This window comes from Cetorhinus maximus, chromosome 1 (genome assembly GCF_964194155.1).
Source record: "Cetorhinus maximus chromosome 1, sCetMax3.hap1.1, whole genome shotgun sequence".
Lineage (NCBI taxonomy): Eukaryota > Metazoa > Chordata > Chondrichthyes > Lamniformes > Cetorhinidae > Cetorhinus > Cetorhinus maximus.
Window position 1 is genome coordinate 11,684,031 of NC_135879.1, and position 24,870 is coordinate 11,708,900.

At 41.1% G+C, this 24,870-nt stretch overlaps 1 protein-coding gene across 1 annotated transcript in view; it reads right to left on the reverse strand.

Moving 5' to 3' along the window:
* Positions 1-245: 245 nt before the first annotated feature.
* The window catches only part of papss1 (3'-phosphoadenosine 5'-phosphosulfate synthase 1), a 45,664-nt gene continuing 21,039 nt past the window's right edge, over positions 246-24,870 (reverse strand). The window contains exons 8-11 of the mRNA XM_078532196.1: positions 23,805-23,940; positions 10,749-11,017; positions 3,518-3,747; positions 246-1,511 (exon numbers count right to left, since the gene is read on the reverse strand). Coding sequence (XP_078388322.1) covers positions 1,373-1,511; positions 3,518-3,747; positions 10,749-11,017; positions 23,805-23,940 — 774 coding nt within the window. The 3' untranslated portion in view covers positions 246-1,372. The remainder of the gene's footprint in view (positions 1,512-3,517; positions 3,748-10,748; positions 11,018-23,804; positions 23,941-24,870) is intronic.

Here is a 24,870-nt window from a genome sequence, read left to right on the forward strand (position 1 = left end):
TGCCTGCAGAAGAGGGAGGGAATGGAGGGTAGTGGGTGGGGACACATTAAATTGAAGCAGATAGGAAAGGTTTTGATGGAACCTAAAGTGGTAGATGCTCTCAAAATCTCAAAAAGGTATTCGAAAAGTTGAATCCAAACAAACAGAAGGAAAATTGTCATGAGACTTCTAATAATTTCACCTTCAAAACTTAAAGATGAATTTTAGAATCAAAAACAGGCCCAAATCAATCAAAGATCCTTAAATTGAATGGAACAAAATCTTTTATTACGCAGGCATAGACAGACATCAAGTGCACTTTCTTACATCAATGGATGCAAACAAGGCAATTGTAACTAGTAAGTCTACAAATTACATTACCAATCATGCCACAAGCATACCACTTGACTTTACTACAATCATACTCCAACATTTTGTAGGTTTGGAAGTCTTGAATTTTCTCACCGCACTCCCACCCACCCATTAAAAGTGAGACACCTCTGAACTTCACTGGGAATACCTCCATTCATTCAGCTTCACGGGAAGGCAGCACAAGTAGCTGGTCCAAAGTCAAAACCACCTGTAAATTTCAAATCACTGTACAGATCTGAATTCTAAATCCAGCTTTCACTACCTGCAGATCATATTGACCCAATCACCAAGGCAATCTCTGCAGGGAGAGCGCATGACAGCTATGTGATTTGAAGTGCTAATGACAGGTATAGGTCTAGCATTATGGCCACTCGTCAGCTGATTTGCTGGTCATGAACAGAGAACAAAAAGTACACTTTTCATTAGCCCCTTCTTCAAACCTTTGTGTAATCGTATACACGTGAAGTGCATGTAGGAGAACATCCCCTTCTCCCCCACACTTCAAAATCAACTACAAGGACTAAAGATTAAATAAATCCCAAAACACAAGGTTTGGAGCAGAGGCGATACAGAGAGGTGGTTCAAAGATATCCAAACATACCTATACTGTACACCCAGCAACCAAATACAGAAATGTAATTAAAATTTAAGAACAGTTAAACAAAAGCTAAGTAATTTATGTTAGTAAACAGTGTTATCATTAAAATTGTTCCTCTTGAAAACGCAACCTATCGAATGCCCTCTGAAATGTATGAAGTTTTCTAGGCTGGCATGGACTGGAAATGCCAACCGCTAAATAAAGGAATAAAGACATGCCAATGCAAAGAAAAGCAAAATGCAAAAACAGCAACTCTACAGGTCCTGATACATAAAAAGCTCATAAGACTTGTGCAGACAGTGATGTAGCTTAAAAAAGAGCACTGATTCCTAACTAACACCAATGAAGTTGCTGGAACACTTGATGTGTGTGTGGTCCCCTGCTATCAATTAAAGAACTGTTGCATCTCTTTGCTGCTCCCAGTTAGGCCTTCTCCATGGATTTGTAGTATTCCGTTAGGACTGCCCACGCTTTTGCTGCCATGAAGCCGTCTGGTGGATTCACCCCTTCCTGCGCTAACTTACGCATGCGTGTTCCAGAGATAAAGTCAAAATCCTCGTGGCTTTAAATTAGAAAAGAAAATGCAGGAATTATAGAGAAAAAGGAACTAACTCAATAAAAATGCATTATGAACCAAATCCTTCATTTTTAGTTCTGGCATATTTATTTACTTTATTTTCGAACCAAAAAGGCAGTAAACAATTTATATAATAGGCTGGGTGAGACCATAAGCTTTCATAGCATGCAGTGAAAATAATAACATCGTTACAGATAATTCAGTGCAGCCTTTTCTAAATCATCTCTGGTGAGATCACTTCCCTCTTGAAACATCTTTCTAAAGACTTTCTTTTTTTCAAGGGTTTGTTAGCCTCTAATTTCTTTTCCTCTTTCTCCCCTTGTGGTAAACCCCGGTTTACAGCTGAGATGGTGGGTGGGCAATCTGTTTCTAGAGCTCTGTCAATGTGGCTCTAAGGTTGCCTGCTAGGAGGCATGCAAGAGCAACCCAGTAAGGCCTCTCCCTCTGACCCGCCCTATGTGATAGTATCAGGCCTACAGATCTCTTCTGTATAAAGTAACGCAACAGAGATTGTAAACATGAATCTGCATTCATTACTATCACACACTGGCGCTCTGCTCCATTTCAAATTTCCTAGTTTATTCATTTTAATCCTTTGAGGGTTTTTTTAAAAAGAGGGACAAATTTGAGGACATAAAGATGTACATTTGCCTGTCGCAACCCTTGAAATGCTTTACACAAATTAATTGTGTACGCAATCATTAAATTTAGAAAATGTTTTGGATTATAACCACACTATGTGCATTCCATAATAGTTTTACAGAATCCGAGAGGGGTCATTTGGTACTCATGCTAGCTTTTTGAAAGAGTCATTTAATTCATCTCACAACCCTGTTCTTTCCCCCATAGCCTTGAAAGCTTTTCCTTTTCGAGTGCATTTCCAATATTGTAACTAAATAGTCTGTAAAACATAGCTCATGTTGTGCAGATCATGAAATGGGACATTTTCACAGCTGTACACTACTCCTGACCAGGTGGGTTGAAACTGCGTAATTCCCCTAGTAATCATGCTTGAAACCTGCACTGCTCTAAGCGACTGTTTGAGATTGATTTTATCCACTAGCTCTGTTTGTTGGAGATTGTTCTTTTTAAATAGACTCTAAATAGAATTTGTTTGCTTTTGGTGCTTTCCGAACAAAACTTTGTTTGCTTTAAAATATTGGTTGGCTGCACGTGCCACCCCTCCTCCAGTGTCAGGCACAATTTTTATTTTAATATCCTCGATCACAAAGGCGGCCTTCAAGCAAAACGCTATAGCGTGAATGCTGCCACATGCCCTGTAGTTCCCTGCCAACAAGGAGCCATTGATCACAGAACACCAACTAGCACCTTTGCAGCTTAGAATGTTAATACATACAGAAACGTATCTGCACCCTACAGCATCTTAACACCCAATATAGCTACTTAGAGACACAGGTAAGGGAGTAGTCCATTAAGCCCCTCGAGCCTGTCTGGCCATTCATTTTGATCATGGCTTTTTCCAAACCTCAAGTCCATTTATTCACCTTTGATCCATATCCCTTCATTCTTAACAAAAAAAAATCTATAGACTTCCATCTTAAAAGATTCAACTGAATCTGCATCCACTTAACTGCAAGTGTCTACCACTCCAAGGGTCCAGGATTTGCATCAGTAAGCAGACAGATGATACCCTAGTATCTACCACAATATTATGTTGTACTGGATCCAGTAACCTAGAATCAAAGTCAAAGCAGCTAAAGCACAATGCATTTCAGCAAAATGCTCCAGTTGTAAATTCAGTTCAAAGCACATAAAAAAGCACTCTAATTTTTTTTTTAAAAAATCAATATAATTAGTGTTAGCTGCTTTCAGCTGGCCCAGGAGGTTGAACTGCTTTAGAATGTTTCTGCTATTAAAGTTATTGCATTGTTTCTCAATTAGATCTCCCCACATCAGTCCAAGAGGAGGAACCTTCAACTTCTGAAACAAATTGCACACATCATGCACTGAACCACATAGCTCATACTTACTGTTCAGGGTCATAGTAGTCCATGCATTTCTTCACCTTGTTATAGGCAGCGACACGAAATGGGATGATTTCCAGGGACAGTAGGCCTGGGGCCATAGTCAGAACCTTTGCCCCATGTGTTGGTTCGTACAGGTCCTTCTTAGTCTCCGGATGAGGCATGCCTGCAGGGTCTCGGCCCACAATGTAGAAATTAGCACCTGCAATCATGCGGGACCTGCAGTGCCATTGGACCTGTCATGATAAACATGTGAATTGTGAGAATTAGAAAATACAAACTAATTTTTCTTTCATTTTTGAACCACTCGCACACTTGACAAAATAAAAATCAAATGGAAGAACTAGTAGCTCAGATGTCAAAACTTCAAGCCTTTGCGGTGTAACTTTTCCCTTGTGATCTGGCCGTAACTCTGCTCGTTAGCCATACTGTGCAAATGATCCACTCAATTTCCATCAAGTACACTTTTCATAATTTCAAATTACTACCAATTGGTTAAATTTCCCAAAGGGAGGAAGTAGCCTGAAGTGCTGCTGTGCAGTTGCTGAACTTGGTCACAATGCAGTTCATGTAGGTAACATCTATTTGAGGCAAAACATTCTTAAATATGAAATATTCAATCCTTTCCATGCCTTGCTTGTCTGATGTCTAAAACAAGACCTACAACTTGAAACATAACCAGTAGGGCTTTTCACAGGAGTAGGAAACAAATGCCAAGAGCAAAGCAAGCATGCTCTACAGAGCACAAAGCAAGGAAATTCCCTCACTCTACCAGCCAGCATCAATTCCTGTAGTTGCCCATTTGCACCCCATTGAAAGGGAGCATGAGGGTGACCAGTCACTGTTGACAATCCAGTATTCGATGTGTAGTCTGACCAGAGATCTGTAGCTTTCTCTTCTCTTCCCCTGGCTTCTATTCCACAGTTTTGTTTTAGTGGTTCAACATTCCCTTGATTCAGATAGTCTGAGCATAGCATCACTGATTAAAAATTAGGATATCTGACAAAACTGTTTCTGGTCACAATTCAGCAGAGAGAAAAAAAAAACTAGAGCAACTCAGTGTCCATGCAGCAGAATTAGGTATTTATGAAATACTTAATTGGAAAATATGTTTTATATCTTGCCAATTTTTTTTTTTTGTGGAATCTACTGGAAAAGGCCAATTGCACTTAACAGCTCTCACAGGGACCTTCTAGCCAATCTCACTAGAATAGGTCTGCCAATATCTACTTCAAACATCTCCAGTGTGCTATAAGGCATGTCAGAAAGATATCAAAACTATAGGACACAGCATAGAATAAGGACTTTGTATTTGAAGTACTTCCTGTATTTTCTCTATGCTCCCTGAAATTAAAGCATTATAGAGAGTATTGGTGGCTACGTCGAACATGTAAAGAACCTGAAGAAAATATACTGTGATATTTCCAATTAAGTACTTTATTTTAATACCTCATTCTGCTGCATGGACACTGAACTCCTCTAGTTTTCTTATCCGGGGAATTGTGACTAGAAATAATTTTGTGTCAGATATCGTTATTTTTTTTTTTATCAGAAATGCTATGCTCAGGGACCATCTGAATCAAGAAAATGTTGAACCACAAAAACAAAACTGTAGAATACAAGCCAGAGGAAGCTGAGAGAAAGCTACAGATCTCTGGTCAGACTACACCTCAAATACTGAGTTCAGCTCTAGTTGACAAACAAGGGGGAATATGCCTGGAAGTCAAAAGAGTTTGTTTACAAGTGTTACAAGTCTGGACTGTTAGAAATGACTAGTCAGACTTGGGTCTTCCAGCCTAAAAGGGAGCCTGAGAAATTATATTTTCCAAGCATATAAAGCTGTTAAAGGAATGGATAATTAGGACAAGAAGGTACAGTTAAATTTAGCACTATACTGCAACCTCTCCAGCGTGGAGACTTAAAATGTAGAAACACCAGCTGTCCAGAATTTTTCTTGAGCAGGCTCACGCAACTCTCAGAATCACCCCTTGCAGCCCTACAACAATCATGAAACAGTGAATGTAATGGCTTTTGATAGTTGTTCTAATGGTGCTACTTGCACTGTGTACTGGCACATCTAAATTAGAGCTGCTAGGAAAGGAAGGAGTAATCGCAGCTGAAAGGGGGATTAACAACCTTTGGCAGTTTCAGTGGGAAGACTGCAGGAGACCGAGAGCGAGAGAGATAAGATAGATAACGGAGGAAGAAAAGCCAGCTAATCAGGTAGGAACTAAAATTGTGGTAAGGCATTCTAATGTTATTCTATAATCCAGAAAATTCCAAAATCCAGAAATGCTTTGGTCCCCAGCATTCCAGACAGGAGAGGTTACAGTGCATTAAAAGAAATTGTACTTTACACAAAGAGCGATCAACACTTGGAATGGATATTAAGATGGAAGTGAAAAACCCTGAAATTATATGCAATTTAAGAAACAGTTGGATGCTGCAATGGGGCAGGGTGAGAAATTCTGGATAAATGAACTAAAATGGGCTAAATGGCCTCTGTCATCCTTGGACATCTTGTGATCTACTAATCGAGAATACAAAGAGGAGGAAGCAGGCTTGCAGCCTAGCTTAAAGGTAAAGTCTCACTGCAACCAATCTGGACTGCAATTTATAACCAACCGCACCGAAAATGTTAATACAATTTTTACAACGAGTGAGCTAGCTCTCTGCTTTAGGAAGCTGTCTGCATCATAATTCTGCAAAGCTAACTTACTCATATCTGGCAGTGAATGGACCTTGAGTGATAACTGCAATACTATATGCTGTGAAATATAGCCATCACAACAAAAGGGTTGATGTTTATTCAGTTTCAATCAGCCTTGACTCAGTGGTAGAGCTCTTACCAGAGACAGATGGTTATGGTTCATGCCCCATGATTCAAACTCCAGGGACTTCAGCAAATAATCTAGACACTTCAATGCAATACTGAGGGGTGTGTTGCAGTGTTAAAGTTGTCATTTTTTTTAATGAGACATAAAACTGAAGCTCCTTCTGTCCCTTCAGCTGGATGCAATGGATCTCATGAAACTATATGAACAGCACAGGCATTCGCCTGGTGAGCTGGCTAACATTTATTCCTTAATTGACACACAAAACTGATTAAATAAAAACAAAGAAGTGCTGGAAGGCACTCTGGCAGCATCCGTGTACAGAAGCCTGTTAATATTTCAATTTGATGACCTTTCATCAGAACTGATGTCCTGAAGCATGTGTACCATCACTGTTTGTGGGACCTTTGTGTGTGTTAATTGGCTGCCACATTTCTTATATCACAACCATAACTACACTGCAAAAATACTTAATTGTAAAGCCTGGACTTGTGAAAGATGTTATCTAAATACAAGTTCAGCCTATCTTTACCCACTTAGAATTTGAGACAGGCAGCTGTATACTTAGCCTGTACAGTTAATTTCCTCTATAAATGGAATATAGTTTCTGTGCGATATAGGCAGATATGCCATGCAGTCAGTTTTTGCAGAATGGTTACTGCACCCTCAATAATAATTATGGTTGTAATCATGGACAGTACCAATTCCCTGACCTCGCCCACCATAATGCAAAGAAATAGATAGGATGCATTTGCCCTTGGCACTTTGAAGAATTAGAAAGTGAATTTTCTACAGTATTGCACTCTAGGTGTGAAATTTCCTGTTCTCAATATGCCGTTTTGTTGTTCAGAATGCCAAGCACACCAGACCAATCTGCCATCTGTACAGACTACCAGCACAGGATGTGAAGACTGCCAAACCCACAAATTTGGCAGCGTCAAGAAAGTTCTACCACAAACTATTCTGGAAATGGGACTTTACGGGCAGATTCAACAACAAAAAATGGGCAGCACATTGCTTTGATTAGTCAAAATCTATGCTTCGATACAGTGATGTTACATAGCAGCAGAGAGATTGTATGCCCTATGTAATTGTAATTTACACATGTCACTTAAGGGCTGGCAGCCTTATGAGTTATACAATTTGGCAGCTGTGCTCTTAATTCTAATGTTTGTTCCCTCCTATGGAAGCACAATAGTGAGGCTAGATAGTGCTTTGAGAAACTACAAGGAAGTGCACATGGGTGATCTAGTCAAATGTGCCGTTACCATCCTGTAATGTATTCCCTGCTGGCTTCTTGATTACCCAAGAGGACACTTAGTGTTTAGGGGGCAAGTTGGAAATGACCAACCACATGGTCTAACTGGGAACACTTCGGAAAAACATCAACCCATCCCAGCACATGATGTCTACATATGGATCTCTCCAGTAGTTCACTGGAGATCACTCTTTAAGAGAAAGCCTAAGAGCTGGTTCTTTTATACTTGAGAAGGTGCTGGAGTAAATCTATTAAGATATCACTACAAAAGTGTCAAGGAAGACACCTAAGGACCGCAATTAAGGGATTGCTTCAAACCTCCAAGGTTGAGTATGGGACCAGCCAAAGGCTGTCACTCCAACCCATCTATAGATCCATTTCAATGTTCAAACAGCAGCAGCTGGAGGAGGGTCAGAAACCGATGGAAAACTGGGAGATTTTAGATCAGTATAAAATACCCATATCACATTCCTCAAAGCTTGAACTCGTTTGAAAGCGAATGCTGGATTGTTCGCCAAGACGGTGCAAGGTGAGTAATCGTTTTCTCAAAACCTGAACTGTAGGACAACAAAATTTTCAACTCTCCAGTTCATTTAGGAAGTGATTTCCTTCAGTTTTGACTTAATTTTCAGATTTGCGACTGATCTTTTAGTATTTGCATCACTATTAATCTGGCCATGCCCCAACCTCAACATTATGGTGACAAGTTTATTTAGGTAGATGCCATCAGAAAAGCTAATGTAGGAGATTATATTGAAATATATGAAATAAAGACAGAATACATGACTTTAAAATGGAGACTGAAGTACATCTGCACAAACCTCGGCCAATTATGTCTTGTTCTCTAGTCCTGCTTTATTCAGTCGTAACTACCAGTGAGTAACACCACAGGTGGTCATCTAATATCATCCAGCATAGAAGGTTATTCAGCCCATTGTCACTGTGCCCATCTTTAAAAGGACTAGAGGGGGAGGCAGTGACATAGTGGTATTGTGACTGGACTAGTATTCCACAGACCCAGGGTAATGCTCTGGAGATCTCGTTTTGAATCCCACCAGAGCAGATGGTGAAATTTGAATTCAATAAAAAAAATCTGGAATCAAAAGTCTCATGACCATGAAACCATTGTCAATTGTTGTAAAAACCCATCTGGTTCACTAATGGCCTTTAGGAAAGGAAATCTGCTGTCCTTGCCTGGCCTACATGTGACTCCAAACCCACAGCAATGTGGTTGAATCCTAAATGCCCTCTGAATGAGGGTAATTATGGATAGGCAATAAATGCTGGTCTAGCCAGTGGCGCCCACATCCATGAATGAATAAAAAAAAGTGAATTATTATCGACACATACTTGGTAAATTGTGGTGTTCTACATCTAATGCCTAGTTAAATGTATTTTCTTCTATAATATTTTAGGTTAGTTACTTAGCCCTCCCAGTGGCTGTGGAGTGAGAGAGATGAGTGTGTGTGTGTATGGGAGTGAGAGAGACTGAGTGTGTTTGCCTTCCTCCCAGTCTCAGCTTTCTCACTCACTCTCACCACCACACACCAACACATACCCACACCCACTCACAGTGGGAGAGGGTGAGTGAGTGAGCACCCTAAGACAGGGAGGCAGCCTGGCACACGCACTGACCCTCTTACATTCTGGTCATTTTTATTATTTTTTAAAAAATACTTTCTCTTAAAGCTTAATTTGTTATTTTTGCTCAGCAATTGTTTATTTTCTTAATACCTCAACAGTTTTATGAAATTCAGTTTAAAGTTGTCCAAACCTCATCTCTCTGGAATTTGCTCATCAGCCCCATGAGGGGGAAAACATTGGAAATGTGCCCCCCTGCTCCCGAGCGAAAAGGTTGGACAAACCTGGGTTATAGGGTCATGTCTTGCAATATTCCTTTAGGCCACTGAGAGGGCTAAGTAACAAACTAACCTAAAATATTATAGAGGAAAATACATTTAACTAGGCATTAGATGTAGAACACCACAATTTACCAAGTATGTGTCTATAATAATTATAACATAGATCAAGTAGACTGTCTCCATTAACATATATGCTTTCCAGCTGCTATAGGGCTACAAGAAGAAGTTTTGTTTAAAAAGTAAATACTACTTCTACTGTTTGCAGTTTAAGTTGCTCATTTAGCTTATTTTGTGGTCTTTCATTAAATGTTAAGGCCCTTTTCCTCTGGGTATCACTTAAGTGCATCTTAAGTTGATTGCTCAGAAGAGTATCAAATAAAGTGATCCCGGATTTTGAAAGCCTGGTGCCCTGGCAGGTGAAACACAGCAAATTCAAAAAAACATTGGACACATATTGGCAGAGATTTGCATCCAGCTTTTGATACCTTATAAGCAGTGTCTTATGTAAAATGCTAAACTTCACTGGTACACCACACCTGGTCAGGTTCATGCCCTCATACATGGCCTGAAGTCAACACTGCAGTGAGGGTCAGTCAGTGAAATCTTGGGAATGTAATGATTTTATTGTGCCCTCCTTCTAGAAACTTCTAAAATTAATTGCTGGTGCCTCTACATGCAAATTAATCTGGAGAAGTTTTAAGAAGGAAAAATTACTGAAGCACCCACCATATATAATGCAACCTAAATATTGCAGGACACATCTCAAGTATTCATTTGCCAAATGAGAATTCAACCTATTGGACTCCTGCAGTGTGGCTATAATAACAGTTGCAGAATGACCACAATTTACACGATATCTAATACAAATGCATGGCAGTCAAGAAATGCACGGACTTTATAATTTATCAGAAAGCTACTGAATTAGACGCATTAACAAGCACATAGGAAGTAAGTTTGTGAAAGGCTTTCCGATCAGCTTTACACTAACTCAATGATGGGCAAGTCCATCCAAAAGCCAACACAGGCCTGATGTATGGAATGGTCTCAGTCTGTGTTGTAAGACTCTACAATTACTACAAACAAAAACAATGAGCTGTCCATTGAGCAGAAAGCGCAAGTATATATTATGTAGAGGCTTGACTAACCAAAACATCTAAAAATAGGCATTAATTGTCACACATCAATAGCTTATGATCTTAGGCCTGTTACGGCAGACAACTTCTTAAAAAGATAACTCCCTTTCCTGTCCCTCAATTTGTAATGATAGAGAGGAGAAAAGTCACCTCGGTTGGTCCGGCATACATCATGGGAGATGGGAAGATAGCCACAACAGTAGACTCTTGTTTAAGTATCCTCTCTTCCAACACGGCAGCATGCTGCTTCATTCTCCATGTTAAAGGTACATCATCATCTTTTGTCCAACCGCCTAGTGGGTGAAGTAGAAGAACTGGACGCCTATAGCCTCGTTCAATCAACTGTTGAAAGGTGTCCTGCATCAATAGAGCATGCCCATTGTGCACTGGGTTGCGTAGCTGAAATGCGAAGACAGCATCTAAAGGATTAAAAACAATTAGGACACGTTTACCTCACCAGGAAGATCTATTTTAGATTTTTTTCCTAATGAATAACATCACTGCCATTCTCTGCAAACAGTCGCCAGGGTGATCTACAGCAGAAGCAAGTCAGGCCATAGTGCACCATGCATATAACTTGTGTTATTCTTTCATGGCATGTGGGCATCACTGGCAAGGCCAGTGCTTGTTACAAATCTGCAATTGCCCATGATTGAGTGGCTTCTCTTTTGAGAAAACCAATTAAACTAAATTAGGAAAAACGAGGGACAAAACAAGATGCAGCCCTTTAAAAGGGACACGGCAAGCTAAAAATGAAATGTTAAAGGAACCTTATAAACATCAAACCAAAATGTGATCAAGCAAATTAGGGTTGTAATTTCTTTCGTTGGATGTGCGCATTGCTGGCAAGGCCAGCATTTGTTACCCATCCTAAATTGCTCTTGAACTGAGTGGCTTGGTACACCATTTCAGAGGGCAGTTAAGAGTCAATCACATCGCTGTGGGTCTGGAATCACGTGCACACCAGATCAGGTAAGGATGGCAGGTTTCCTTCCATAAAGGCCATTAGTGAGCAAGATGAATTTTTACGATAATTGGTTTCATGGTCACCATTACTAAGACTAGCTTTTCAATTCCAGATTATTAATTGAATTTAAACTCCACCGACTGTTGAAGTGGGATTTGAACCCTTGTTCCCAGAACATTAGCCTGAGCCACTGGGTTACCAGTCCAGTGACATTACTACTATGACATCATATCCTGATATAGTATATAATAAAGCCCGGAGTTTCCACTCAACTGCACTGCTTTTTTTGGTGCAATTCCCCTGTTAAGAAATTGAGATAGTTTAAGTTATATTGGTATTTGTGGGTGTTAGGAATGAGCTTTAGCTTTAAAGTTTAAGTTTGATTTGTATTTCTGTGTCTGCGTGTTAAGAAAAGGTCAAATTGATTTTTAGTTTCACTTTAAAAAGGTGCTTGCATTTCTAATGTGAGGTTACGACTTAAGTTAAGCAAAAATATGAGTAGAAAAAAGTGTTGTTGCCTAGCAACAGGGGTCTAAGAGGCAGTTCCCTCCCACAGACACACAGAAAAGCTAGAAACAGCAGTTTGTTTTGGAAGCTGTTGGAGTTTAGTTGGTTTGAAGACAGTTGTGAAACAGAGCAACCTAGAAGTGGCAGATAGCTAGTCCCAAACTAAAGTTGGTTAAACGTTGCTGCCAGGGGAGACTGGAGCAAAGGGGACAGATAGCAAGTTCCAAGCTAAAGAAAAGACCACAAAAATCCAGGAGAGTGGAGCAGGAGAAAGTCCCAAGCAGACCTTCCAGTTAAAGGAAGGACAGGAACCTGGATAAGGTCCTGTTAAGTGAAGGTAAGAGTGAGGGGCAGAGAGAAAGGCTCTGAACTTCAGATTTAAAGAGACAAAAGCTTCAGAAAGCAGATTTTAAGAAAGAACAGCTTGCAAGAGGCAAGAAGGTCCAAAGAGACAGCTGAAGGTCTGTAACTCTTTGCTATGGACATGCGAAGCAATGGTACTATTGGCGGCTGAGTCGGTGAGAGAAAGTGTGCGTGGAAGACAGCTTGAATGCATGCTATGACCCAGGGAAGAGGAACATCAGGAGAGTTCAAAAGCCTGGAGGTGAACCCTTACAGAAGGCACCTGAGAGAAAGTATCGGTTTGGGAGAAGATTCCAAAGCAAATTCTTGGAAAGTGGAGATCGGAAACCTTGTGTGAAAGACAGAGAGCAGAGAGATTGGTTGCCTCATGGTGTGACAAGCATCTGGGAGGAGTTGAGGAGAAATCCACAGCATCTGGTTAAGGTGGTATCCATCACTTGGTTTCAGGCTGTGGTGTGTCGGACCACAGGGTGCCTATTGGTTTACATGGACTGTGTACTTACTGTGGACATTAGATATGATAGCTTTTGTAGCTTGTGTTATCCTTACAGATTTGTATATATCTTTAAAGGTATAGTTGTGGGCGAAGGCGTATCGTAATATAGTTCATCTGGTTTAATAAATGTTTTGTTATTTTGTTACAAGTTCATTAGCTGACACTAGTGACTCTGTTCAGTAGCCCCACTCCAAGTATCTAAACAGACAAAAATAAAACTTAGGATCTATTAGCTGGGTTCCATTCTGGGGTCAGGTTTGTCCAGGGGTCACCTCAGCTGGGGATTATAACACCTCTATCTGCATAAACGGCATTGAAGATTGAGGAATTTTAAATGCAAGTTACATTCAGCACCAACTTAAATTTCCAAGATATTTTGCTCTAGTTTTAAAAGCATCCTGCTAGAAGCAGCTCCAACCCACGAGAGCAGCCATTCCATCCACCACCCTCCCAACCCCACCGCACAATGCTATTCGGGAGAGTGAGGTCCAGGACTTTGACCCAGTGACAGTGAAGGAACTGCGATATAGTTCCAATTCAGGATGGTGTGTAGCTTGGAGGGGAACTTCCAGGTGGTGGTGTTCCCATGCATCTGCTGCCCTTGTCCTTCTAGGTGGTAGAGGGCATGGGTTTGGAAGGTGCTGTTGAAGGAGCCTTGGTGAGTTCCTGCAGTGCATCTTGTAGATCAGGCTTGTACAACCTTTTTGTGCGGGAGGCCAGGTTTCAAATTTTTTCTCACTCAAGGGGCCAATGCGCAAATTTCGGAAAGATAAGGTTTGGCACAACATTAAACATGAATTTCAAAAGAAAAGCTGAGGTTTGAAAACAAACAACCTAAGAAAAAAAAAAGTTAAAGCAATAAATTAAGTATAAGAAATAAAGATGGCCATTAGAGTTGGGTAGGGTGTGTGTGTGTGTCCAGCTCACTCCCAGTCGCGGGTGAGGGGGCATGGCGGCGGGTGAGGACACATAGTGAGGGTACATAGTGAGGGTGAATGACAACCAAGACTGGGAGTGAGCCAGATTTGAACACACACTCTCCCCTTTCCCTCCCTCTCTTACCCCAAGTCCTCCACTTCACTCACTCCCCCTCCCTTCTGCATTTCTCACAGTCTCCACTCACTCACACTCAAATGGACCCCGCTCCAGCATCCCCGCTCCCTGCTCTCGCCCCGTCCCCGCTCTCCTGGCCCTGAAACTTAACTTAAAAATTTATCTTCCTTCTGTTCACTGCTCGTCCACTCACAGGGTGGTTTCTCTCTGTGTTCTCTCACTAGTGAAAGTATCAGCAGCAAATGCAGGGAAGACCAAGCTTGGGATTGGATAAACAGCTTTACAATGGGCTTGGGGACCGCAGTTGGACAAGCTTGCTGTAGATGGCACACACTGCTGCCACTGCGCGTTGGTGGAGGAGGAAGTGAATGTTTATGGTGGTGGATGGGGTGCCAATCAAGTCAGCTGCTTTATCCTGGATGGTGTCAAGCTTCCTGAGTGTTGTTGGAGCTGCATTTATCCAGGCAAATGGAGAGTATTCCCTCATGCTCCTGACTTGTGCCGTGTAGATGGTGGACAGGCTTTGGGGAGTCAGAAGGTGAGATACTCCCCGGAGAATTCCCAGCCTCTGACCTGCTCTTGTATTGGGCTGGTCCAGTTCTGTTTCTGTCCATGGTAAGCCCCAGGATGTTGATAGTAGGGGATTCAGCAACGGTAATGTCATTGACTGTCAAGGGGAGTTGGTTGGATTCTCTCTTATCAGAGATGGTCATTGCCTGGCACTTGTGTGTCACAAACGTAACTTGTCCCTTATCAGCCCAAGCCTGAATGTTGTCCAGGTCTTTCTGCATTTTGACACAGACTGCTTCAGAATCTGAGGAGTTGCAAATGGTGCTGAATATTGTGCAATCATCAGCGAACATCCCAATTACCGACCTTATGATGGAAGGAAGGTCATTGATGAAGCAGCTGAAGATTGTTGGGCCTAGGACACTGCCCCAAGGAACTCCTGCAGTGATGTCCTGAAAATGATGATTGACCTCCGCCAATCACAACCATCTTCCTGTGTGCTAGATATGACACCAACCAGTGGAGTGTTTTCGTCTGGTTCCGATTGATTGCAGTTTTGCTAGGGCTCCTTGATGCCACATTCAGTCAAATGCTGCCTTGGTGTCAAGGGACATTACTCTCACCTCATCTTGGTTCAGCTCTTTTGCCCATGTTTAGACCAAGGATGTAATGAAGTCAGGAGCTGAGTGGCCCTGGCAGAACCCAAACTGAGTGTCAGTAAGCAGATTATTTCTGAGTAAATGCCACTTGGTAGCACTCTCAACGACCCCTTCCATCACTTTGCTCCTGACCAACAGTAGACTATTGGGACAGTAATTAGCCAGGTTGGATTTATCGTGCTTTTTGTGTACAGGACACACTTGACAGGTATACAGTGGTGTTGTGGCTGTACTGTACCGTAACAGCTTGGGTAGTGGTGTGGCAAGTTCTGGAGCACAAGTCATCAGCAATGGGCAAAAAGCCCATAGCTTTTGCAGTATCCAGTGCCTCGACCCGTTTCTTGATATCACGTGGAGTGAATCGAATTGGCTGAAGACTGGCATGTGTGACGCTGGGACCTCAGGAGGAGGCCAAGATGGATCATCCACTCAGCCCTTCTGGCTAAAGATGGTTGCAGATGCTTCAGCCTTCTCTTTTGCACAGATGTGCTGACCTCCCTTATCATTGAGCAATGGGATATTTGTGGAGCCTCTTCCACAAAGCACAAGCACACTAATAGACATGTTTCAAATGTTTTTCCAATTAATTGCTTTACAATTTACTACTGAACTGACTATTGTACCCCAACCTAACCAGAAAATATTTTAAATAATTTTCATAATCTAAAACCAGGTGATGGAATGACACAGATTTAAAATGCATATTGTGAGATAAGCCCCTATTTCCAGCTGTATTAATCAAAATTTCCAATACAAGGTTAACGTCCAGTGGAGTGGTCCATATGTCCAATGGATACAGGTAACCCTACCCCTATCGTAAAGGCTGTTTAGCCTTGGTTGCATCCCTCCTAGAGGGTACTTGTGACATAACAACGAGGAAGGCAAAGGAAACTAGCTTAGCTACTCTTCCCTAAGTATATGGTTCAAGAATCTTGCGTGAGCACTGGTGGGACAAATGCACTAACGCTTTTAAGTGTCAGCTTGTCTCATTGCCCTGAATCGAGAGGACAAGGCTTTCTGCCTCACTTTGAAAATTAAAACATACAATTTATATTGACATGACAATGCAGTGCTGAAGGAGTGGTCATTTATCATATTGCTGTTTGTGGGGCTTTGCTGTGTATACATTGGCTGTCATGTTTGCCTAAACAGTGACAGTGCTTCAAAAGTAATTCAATGGCTGTGACCCACTTTGGGATGATGAATGGCATATCAAGCAAGTTCTTTTATTTTAACTTCCTCAGCTACTCCTACATCATTTGTGGGTTTACGTGTTGCCAATTTTCCCTTCCTATTTGCAATTATTACCACTTGTCTGTATTACGTTTTACTTACAATGGTTTTACTTACTGGCATGTTTTATCTTATAAAATACAAAATAAGTTGGACATCATCAGAAACCATTGGCCAACTTGTGTTTCTGAATTCAGGTAAAGGGAACAGTTCCAAAATTAACTCTGGACATGACGTTCATCTCCCTTCCCCAACATAAGAACTTTGTTCTACCCTCCGGACAATTTTTCAATTATTCCCAAGATTTATCCCGAATCCCTAATACTTGGAATTTTCACAGTCTCGTCATCATTGTGTGGGGCAGTCTTGATGGGACAGTTGGTCTTTTCTTGTCTGTCAGTTTCATAACTTTGCCAGTGCTACAAAAGGCCATGATCTCAGTTCCTCAGCCGGTTCTCTTTTCTTCCCTTCTCAAGAAATGAAAGATATTGCTTCTGTAACATGGCTCAGTGAGCCAGCACAAAATACTATTCAATTTGAGACAAAAACCTGAAATTTGAGACCAGTTTAGGGTCTGAGCAGTCAACTGGGGAACCCAAGTTCCTATTATGGCTTCAGACAATACTATTCTGGAGCTTCATGTGCAATAAGGAATACTGAAAGGTACTTAAGAGTTATGTCCTAGTATAATTGCTCGTGAGAACTAGCACTAGCCATGTTTCTTCTCCTTGTTAGTTTACACAGCCAGTTTGTAGGATGATAATGTTGAGGAACACCAAAAAAATCAACACAATCTAATGAATGGCTGAAAATGAATCAACAGCAGAACGGGCTCATTTTTTCCCCAAATTCAGAAGACCATATACCCCAAACAAGCTTTTCACCTTTTCAGAAATAAATGAATCCTAGCCACTTTCTCACCATCTCCTTTAGTTGGTTTCTCAATCTCCAAAAATGCAACTAACTGTTATGCGAGGCCATTCATACTATCTGCTTAAAAGATCTCCCTTGGTAACTTGCCACACAACTCCATTAGTATTTTGGTGAGAATGCTGTTTCATTTCCTTCTTCACTCTTAACTTCACAATTTTTTTTAAAAACAACTTTCCACCCCGTCTTTGAACCTTTTGCCACAGTAAACAATTTGCATGGAAGCCATCATACTCTCCTACATCAGTCAATAGTATAAATCTTCTTGTCAGAAAGTTGTATGAATCTTCCAATCACTGTTGGCCTAATCACAAATTGCACCAACATCTCTTGCATGGTCGTGAGTAACGGCCATCTGTTGCTGTTCATTATGACAGCTGTTGGCAAAAAAAGCAAATGGAAAACAATAAACTAGAAAATGAAAAAGGAAAGAACAACATTCTGGGATGTTCCAAGGCAACAATAACACATTGAAGATGTCAACAAAGATAGCTTATGACATCATCTGCACTGCTGATGTATTTGAGCCCTGTAATGGTCTCCAGAATGAGAATAATTACAAACACATATGGTTACCAGGTGGATAGTCTAATTAAACTCAGAACCTCTGCAACATTAATACATAACCTGACTTGCTGAGAAACTAATTCTTAGTTACAGGAACAATATGCTGAGGAGGAATACTGGCGACTGTACAAGAGCTCCAAACACATACACAATTTTTCAGAATGCACATGGTCACATCAAGGCTCTTTACAAGACCCTGACAGAAAGTCTGTATCAAACAGCCATAGTCGCTGAAATTTCTGGTGAGTAACGTTGCATTGAGTCCTTACACCATGAAGAGACAATGGAATCAGTAAGAACAATCAAACTGATGGAAGCTTGTGCAGAAAAGGAGACAAACAGAGCCAAAACAGCAAGATCAAATTTTAAAAAAGACTGGGTTCAATGATTTACACATTTGCTAAATCTAGGCAGGTTAAGGATACTTGCCCCAAACCATCACACGGAGTCATGACTTTGCATTCCTTTTAATCTCATTGATCTACCCTAGCTTTCTCGATCATAGAAAAATACATGCAAAGATCCCTATTATGGTTACCTGCCATAAGTCTGAGATGAAGCTGATGCAGTCGTTGCAGTATACAGGAGTCCATGTACAGCAACATCAGGAGATGCATTTTACGCAGCAATTTGTATTTTGGTAGTACAGAACTTGAGTATTGCCAAAAAAGGAGACACGCCATCAAAGCTTTATATTTTGCATTCATTAGGACAGACACATTCTCCATGGCTAATTTGAATTTTGTCAAAATCCTGAACTCCCTTCCTAACAGCATTGTGAGTGTACCTACACCACATGGACCGCAGCAGTTCAAGAAGGCAGCTCACCATCTTTTCAAGGCAAATTAGAGATGGGCAATAAATGCTGGTATAGCCAGCAATGCCCACATCCCATAAATAAATTTTTAAAAATGTACATATTGATTCTACTATCCAGATGAAGGGGCTTTAAGCAAATAACAGGTGATCCAATATCCACTTCCCACCTTTTGCAATACAAAAAGGAGAGGACTACATCAAGGTGACACAGCAAAAGCTACATTAAACCAAATGTGGCTATAAATATCTACAAATTAATTTGTTTCTCAGATTAGACGAATGTAGTTATACACATAAGTTTGACATCTCCAGTGAAACTTCAGCTTGAGTAAAATAAATCACAACATTTTATATTCACACCCATTCATTGTGGAGAAAGGAGAAAACAGCAAGATGAAAGCTGAATGATGCCCCAAACACAAACTTGCTTTCCACATTCTAAAGTCAATCTTTAAGTAATCTTCTACATAAAGCATTACTCCAACAAAAAAAACACTTTGTAAAGTTACCTTTTTTAAATTAAGTATCTAATGAGAGATGAAATAATGAGTGGGTTAGTAATTCTCTCTCCCTCCAGGCCTGGTTTCCAATCTAACTGAGTTTAATTGGGTAATGTCCTATGCAAAATTGTTTAGCCAGTGTCAATGCAGTACTTAATCGTCATTGGCCTCAGCACAAAACCGACAAATCTCATTCAGCAAGATCACAACAATGTGAGAAGCAGAAATAAAAATCAAAGTAAACTAATGGGACAATCTTGGTCATGACAAAAATGAACTATGTTCGTCCCACTTTGTTCTGATACTGACCCCTTTAAATTCAGTCAGAAAACTCAAGGGGTTTAAAAGCCAACTGCATTTAAATTCCACATTCCCAACCTCTGTCAATATAAATCAGGTGAGATTTTGTCAGTTATCTATGTGGTCACAGGCTTAAGAGGGGAACCAAGCCAAATAACTCAAACATAAACAATGCTGCTGTTTGTGGTTAGGGTTATAGCTAATAGCCTCGTTAACTTTTAAATCAAAGGCGGCCAAGCAAATGTTTCAGGGTTATTTAAGTAAGCTGAATTCTCCAAATCAAAGAGAAAGTTTGGGAGCTTCAAGAGTTAGCACAGGACTGTGTAGCTCCCACAGGTAAGAAATTTTACAAAACACACAGGTACATAAAATGTTAGTTGAAAAGAATGGGGAAGGGAGTAAATGGGGTTTTACTCTATGTGCTGTGCTATACTAGACCAGCAAGTGTTCAATACTGGTAAGAAAGCAAAGTGGCTGGTTGCAAGAAATGAGACTGGAAAACTGACAGTATTGTTGTGCAGAAATACAATTGCTTACCCCTTCCATCATATATAAGGTGCTCAGCTTTCACGGAAGTAGGAATAAGATGGGGGCTGGGTGGCGCTGGTCAGTTAACTCAGTTGGCTGGATGGCTAGTGTGAGATGAAGAATAACACAAACAGGGCGGGTTGAATCCTTGTACCGGCTGAGGTAGTTCCTGGGCCTACCTCCTCATCTTGCCCCACGGCAATATCACGGAATGAGCCATGATTAGCAACCTTTGGACAACAAGGGCACTACATGCAAAGAGAGCACTAAGACCGGCAGAAGTTAGAACTAGATCATTTTCTGTATAATACTGTTGACATGGTTGGGTCCCTGGGAAATCTAGAGTCATCTCCCAAAGGGTCAGATGGAATTAATAAAACCTGTAATCTGCTCTTACAAAGTCACTGTCATAAAGATGAAAACCTGGACAACAAATTTATCTGACAATGCTGGCGAGAACTCTATGTTCCTGAAGCAACACAACCAGATGTGCAGCACAAAGGGGTGAGGCAGTAAAGCCAATATAAAGTAACTCATTGCCAAGTAGACTTATCCACCCGAGATGCTATAAGCCGTGTAAAATCTGCAATCTGTGGAAGATCTCAGCTCGGGATCATCATAATGTCTGTTCGGATGAAAGGTCACAGACCTGAAATGTTAACTCTGTCTTTCTCTCGCTGTATATGCTGCCAGACCTGCTGGGCATTTCCAACACTTTCTGATTTAATCCTTTATAATGCTTAGTGTTTCCAGCATTCCTGTTTGTATAACGTAATAATGCTAATCGTGACTTTGTATGTTTTTGGAATAATATTTGTAATTGAATAGACAATAAATGCCTCCAAATTGTGGCTCGGTATATAGGTGCTGAACCAAAGAAATTAAATTTTGGAAAGCTTAGTACTGTTGTATCTAAAGAACAACCAAGAGAAAGGAGGAATTTACAAAGAAAAAAGCGCATTTAAGAGAGAAAATCAAAGACTGATGGAAGAAGAGAACTGAATCATGAGAAAGTATAAAAACTTGGCTTTCATACTTTAACTGCTGCAACATAATGCAAGCCTTAAATCACAGGCCTTGGATGCCAGTTAAGACATCAGAAAGTGGAGGTTCTTCAAAGGTTCTCTGCTTTTCTCCTGTCGTCTGCTACACTTGAAATATGAAAGGCCTCATTATGTTGGCAGTGGAGATGCAATGCTTCAGGGGTCCAACAGATTACTGCCAGACTGACTGACTCCCCGCCTGCCATGGGTTGGGGGAACATTACCAGGAGACCCGCTAAGAGATTATATCCTGTTATCAGATTATTAATTTCCTTTTCAGTAATTTCTTTTAATACCCGGTCTTAATTTTTCTCCAGCTGTGAAGATGGTTTGGAGATTCTGTCTCCAACCACTGTCATTCTTTGGCCAGTGTTTAGGAACTATGAGAAAGCAGCCTGGGTTAACTGACTGAGTTTTTGCTTCCACCTTGTGGAGAATTGGCTGATCTCCACTATGAGAATAGCACCTTTTGACATCAGTAGCTCATTGTGCAGTCAACAAGTAAAGAATGCGCAGCTTGGTTCAGAATATTTTGCCTCTAGTTTGTATATTTATTCTCAAAGCATAGGCAACACTGGCAAAATTCCATAAAGCTAATCCCTGGTTGCCACAAGTTAGTGATGGTTGACCTTCTCCTTGAACTGCTGCTTCTCCATCAATATTTTAGGATACTGACCTAGTGATAATGAAGAAATATTGATACAAGCCCAAATCAGGATGGTGGCTGACTTGGAGGTGATACACCCACAGCTTTAGCCCCTCTGTCTCAGAATTGAGAAGTGCTATCAAAGTTAAGTTTGGTGAATTGCCACAAATTTTCCTGCAGCCATACTGCACAGGTAGTGGAGGAACTGGAATCTACAGTCAGGGCTATTGATCAAGCAAACTGCTCTAACCTGGATAAATTAAAAATCCAACATAACAAGAAAACTACTTTTCTCAATAAACTTTAATCTTGCAGGTACAATTCTGCAGAGTTGTAGTCAAGCTTCCTTTCTGATCCAAAACCCATCAGTAATTTTTTCTGACTCGGTGTCTATTCAGGATGGTGAGGAGGAATTGGTCGAGTTTGTCAACCACCCTGTTCCTTTTGTGCATCTGGGTTTTTCAGTCTCATGGCACTTTTATGTTGCTATTCTGATAACAGGATATAATCACTCAATGGGTCTCTTGGCAATGCTTCCCTCAAAACATCGGAGACTGGCAGGAGGGGAGTCGGTCAGTCTGGCAGTAATCTGTTAGACCCCCTGAAGCATTGTACCTCCACTGCCATTGTAATGAGGCCTTTCATATTTCAGGTGTAGCAGATGACAAGAGAAAAGCAGAGAAACGTTGAAGAACCACCACTTTCTGATGTCCCAACTGCTATTCAAGACCTGTGATTTAAGGTTTGCATTATGTTGTAGCGGCTAAATTATGAATGCTAAGAACAGAACAAATGATAAGTTACTGAAGGCATATAATGATAATGCTCCTACTGCAGGCCCCTAGTGTGGGAAATGCCAAATTGTGGTATTATTACACGTGGACTACAGAGCATCATACCAAAAAGCTTCCTGTGTACAAAGAATGGGTCACAACAAAGCAGTTGACTTAAGCTGACTCCTATGCCATTGATCGAGGCCTGCCTGTCATTTTGCAAAATGATTGAGAATGTATACTGAATATATAGTTAGCCTCTTGTGACATTGTTAATGGAGAAAATGTGTTTGTGGGGTTGCAGGGAAGAGAAACCTCCTGTTGGCTTGAAGTGATAAGCCATGCTTGTTTCACTGTCTTCAAAACGACCTGTATGAACAACTTGCATTTGACCATCTCCTGGACACTTTCCTGGGCTATGTCGATGTTTTCCAGGTGTGAACCTTCTATGATACGTTATACACGTTAAAGTCAGTCAGAATATAAGCGGCAGGCCTTACATCAACCAAACCATTCTGCAAAGCATCAACATGATGAGATTCAAGGTGCTTGGGGAGAATATGTGGAATATTTATTGCGAAAGCGTATTTACCAAATTGTACCATAATCCACAAACACCAGCTGTACCCAATTTCAAGTGACTGAGCAAACAAAGGAACTTGCGTTTCAATAGCAGCTTTCACATGCTCAGGACATCTTAAAGTGTTTTGCAACCAATCAAGTACTTTTGAAGTGTAGTCAGTGTTGTCAAAGGAACAGCAATCAGAAAAATTACTTTGATGATGTTGGTTGTGAAATAAATACTGGCCAGGAGATGGGGAAGAACTCGCCTGTTCTTCAGTGCCATGGGATCTTTTACATCCACCAGACAGGGCAGGCAGGGCTTCAGTCTAGGGTCTCATCTGAAAGACAGCACTTCCGACAATGCAGCACTCCCTCACTGTCAGCCTAATAAATTAAGTCTAAATCTCCGGACTGGGTCTTGAACCCAAAGTGCTGCCCCAAGTGGGCCAAGCAGAAACAGGAAGCCACAAGGGGACCTGGCATAGGTCTTAGTATTGCAGAAGGAGATCCTGCCAAACTTAACTGGCAGCCTTGGCTGCTAGTACAGAACAACCAACATTAGGAACCGCCCTCTTCCCGGGATTCACACCCCTCACTAAAAACGAGTAAAAGGAAAGGTCAGTTTGGCATTTAGTCCTGAGCATCCGCACTGTAAATAATTACAAGGCCCATAAAATAAATTTGAAATATCTAAAAGAATTTGAACTCCAGTCCTGCAGTCAAGCTGCGAGTGGTTAATGCTACTCACCGGCATTCATTGCCTTAAATTTCTGCTTTAGCTCCCGTGGGGTAAGGCGATAATGATCGAGGCCATCATTCCAATAGATACGATCAAGAACTTGCAGGTCTCCACCTACTAGCCAGTTGCCACTCTGCATTACCATCTGGATTTATAAGGGTACAGAACCAAAAAAACCTTTACATTTCAAATAAATAAATAATGGGAAATAACAAGACAAAACAGCAATATCTTGTGGATGCTGGAAATCTGAAATAAAAACAGAAAATGCTCAAAATACTAGCAACACAAAATGTTTGAAACTCTCCACAGTGCAGGCAACATCTGTGGAGGTAAAAACAGAGTTGATGGTTTAGGTTGATGCTGACACATCCTCTGGACACATTTTTTTGTTTCTCTCATTATCACTACCTTTTGCCTTGATCATCAGTTCTGCCATTCAGTCATCTTCCTCCCTCCATCGAATCACAGAGCCTTCCTTTTTAGGCCCCCCCCCACCCCACCCCACACACAACTCCGGCTCTGTACATACGAACAAATTAGGAACAGGAGTAGGCCATTCAGCCCCACAAGCCTGCTCCGCCATTCAATAAGATCATGGTTGATTTGATTGTAACCTCCACTCCACATTCTTGCCTAACCCCGATAGTCTTTCACCCCCTTGTTAATCAAGAATCTATCTTTAAACATATTCAAAAGCTCTGCTTCCACTGCCCTTTGAGGAAGAGTTCCGAAGACTCTCAACCCTCGAAAAAAAATTCTCATTGGTCTTAAACAAGCGACCCTTATTTTTAAACCATGACCCCTAGTTCTAGGTTCTCCCACATCTAGGTTCTCCCACAAGAGGAAAGATCCTCTCCACATCCACTCTATCAAGACCCCTCAGGATCTTAAAGATCTCAATCAAGTCACCTCTTACTTTTCTAAACTCTGGTGGATACAAGCCTAACCTGTCCAACCTTTCCTCATAAGGCAACCCTCGCATTCCTGGTATTAGTCTAGTAAACCCTCTCTTAACGCCTGCTTGTGGCCATTCTGACAGAAAGGGTAACCCTATGTTTATCTCTCCTCAGAT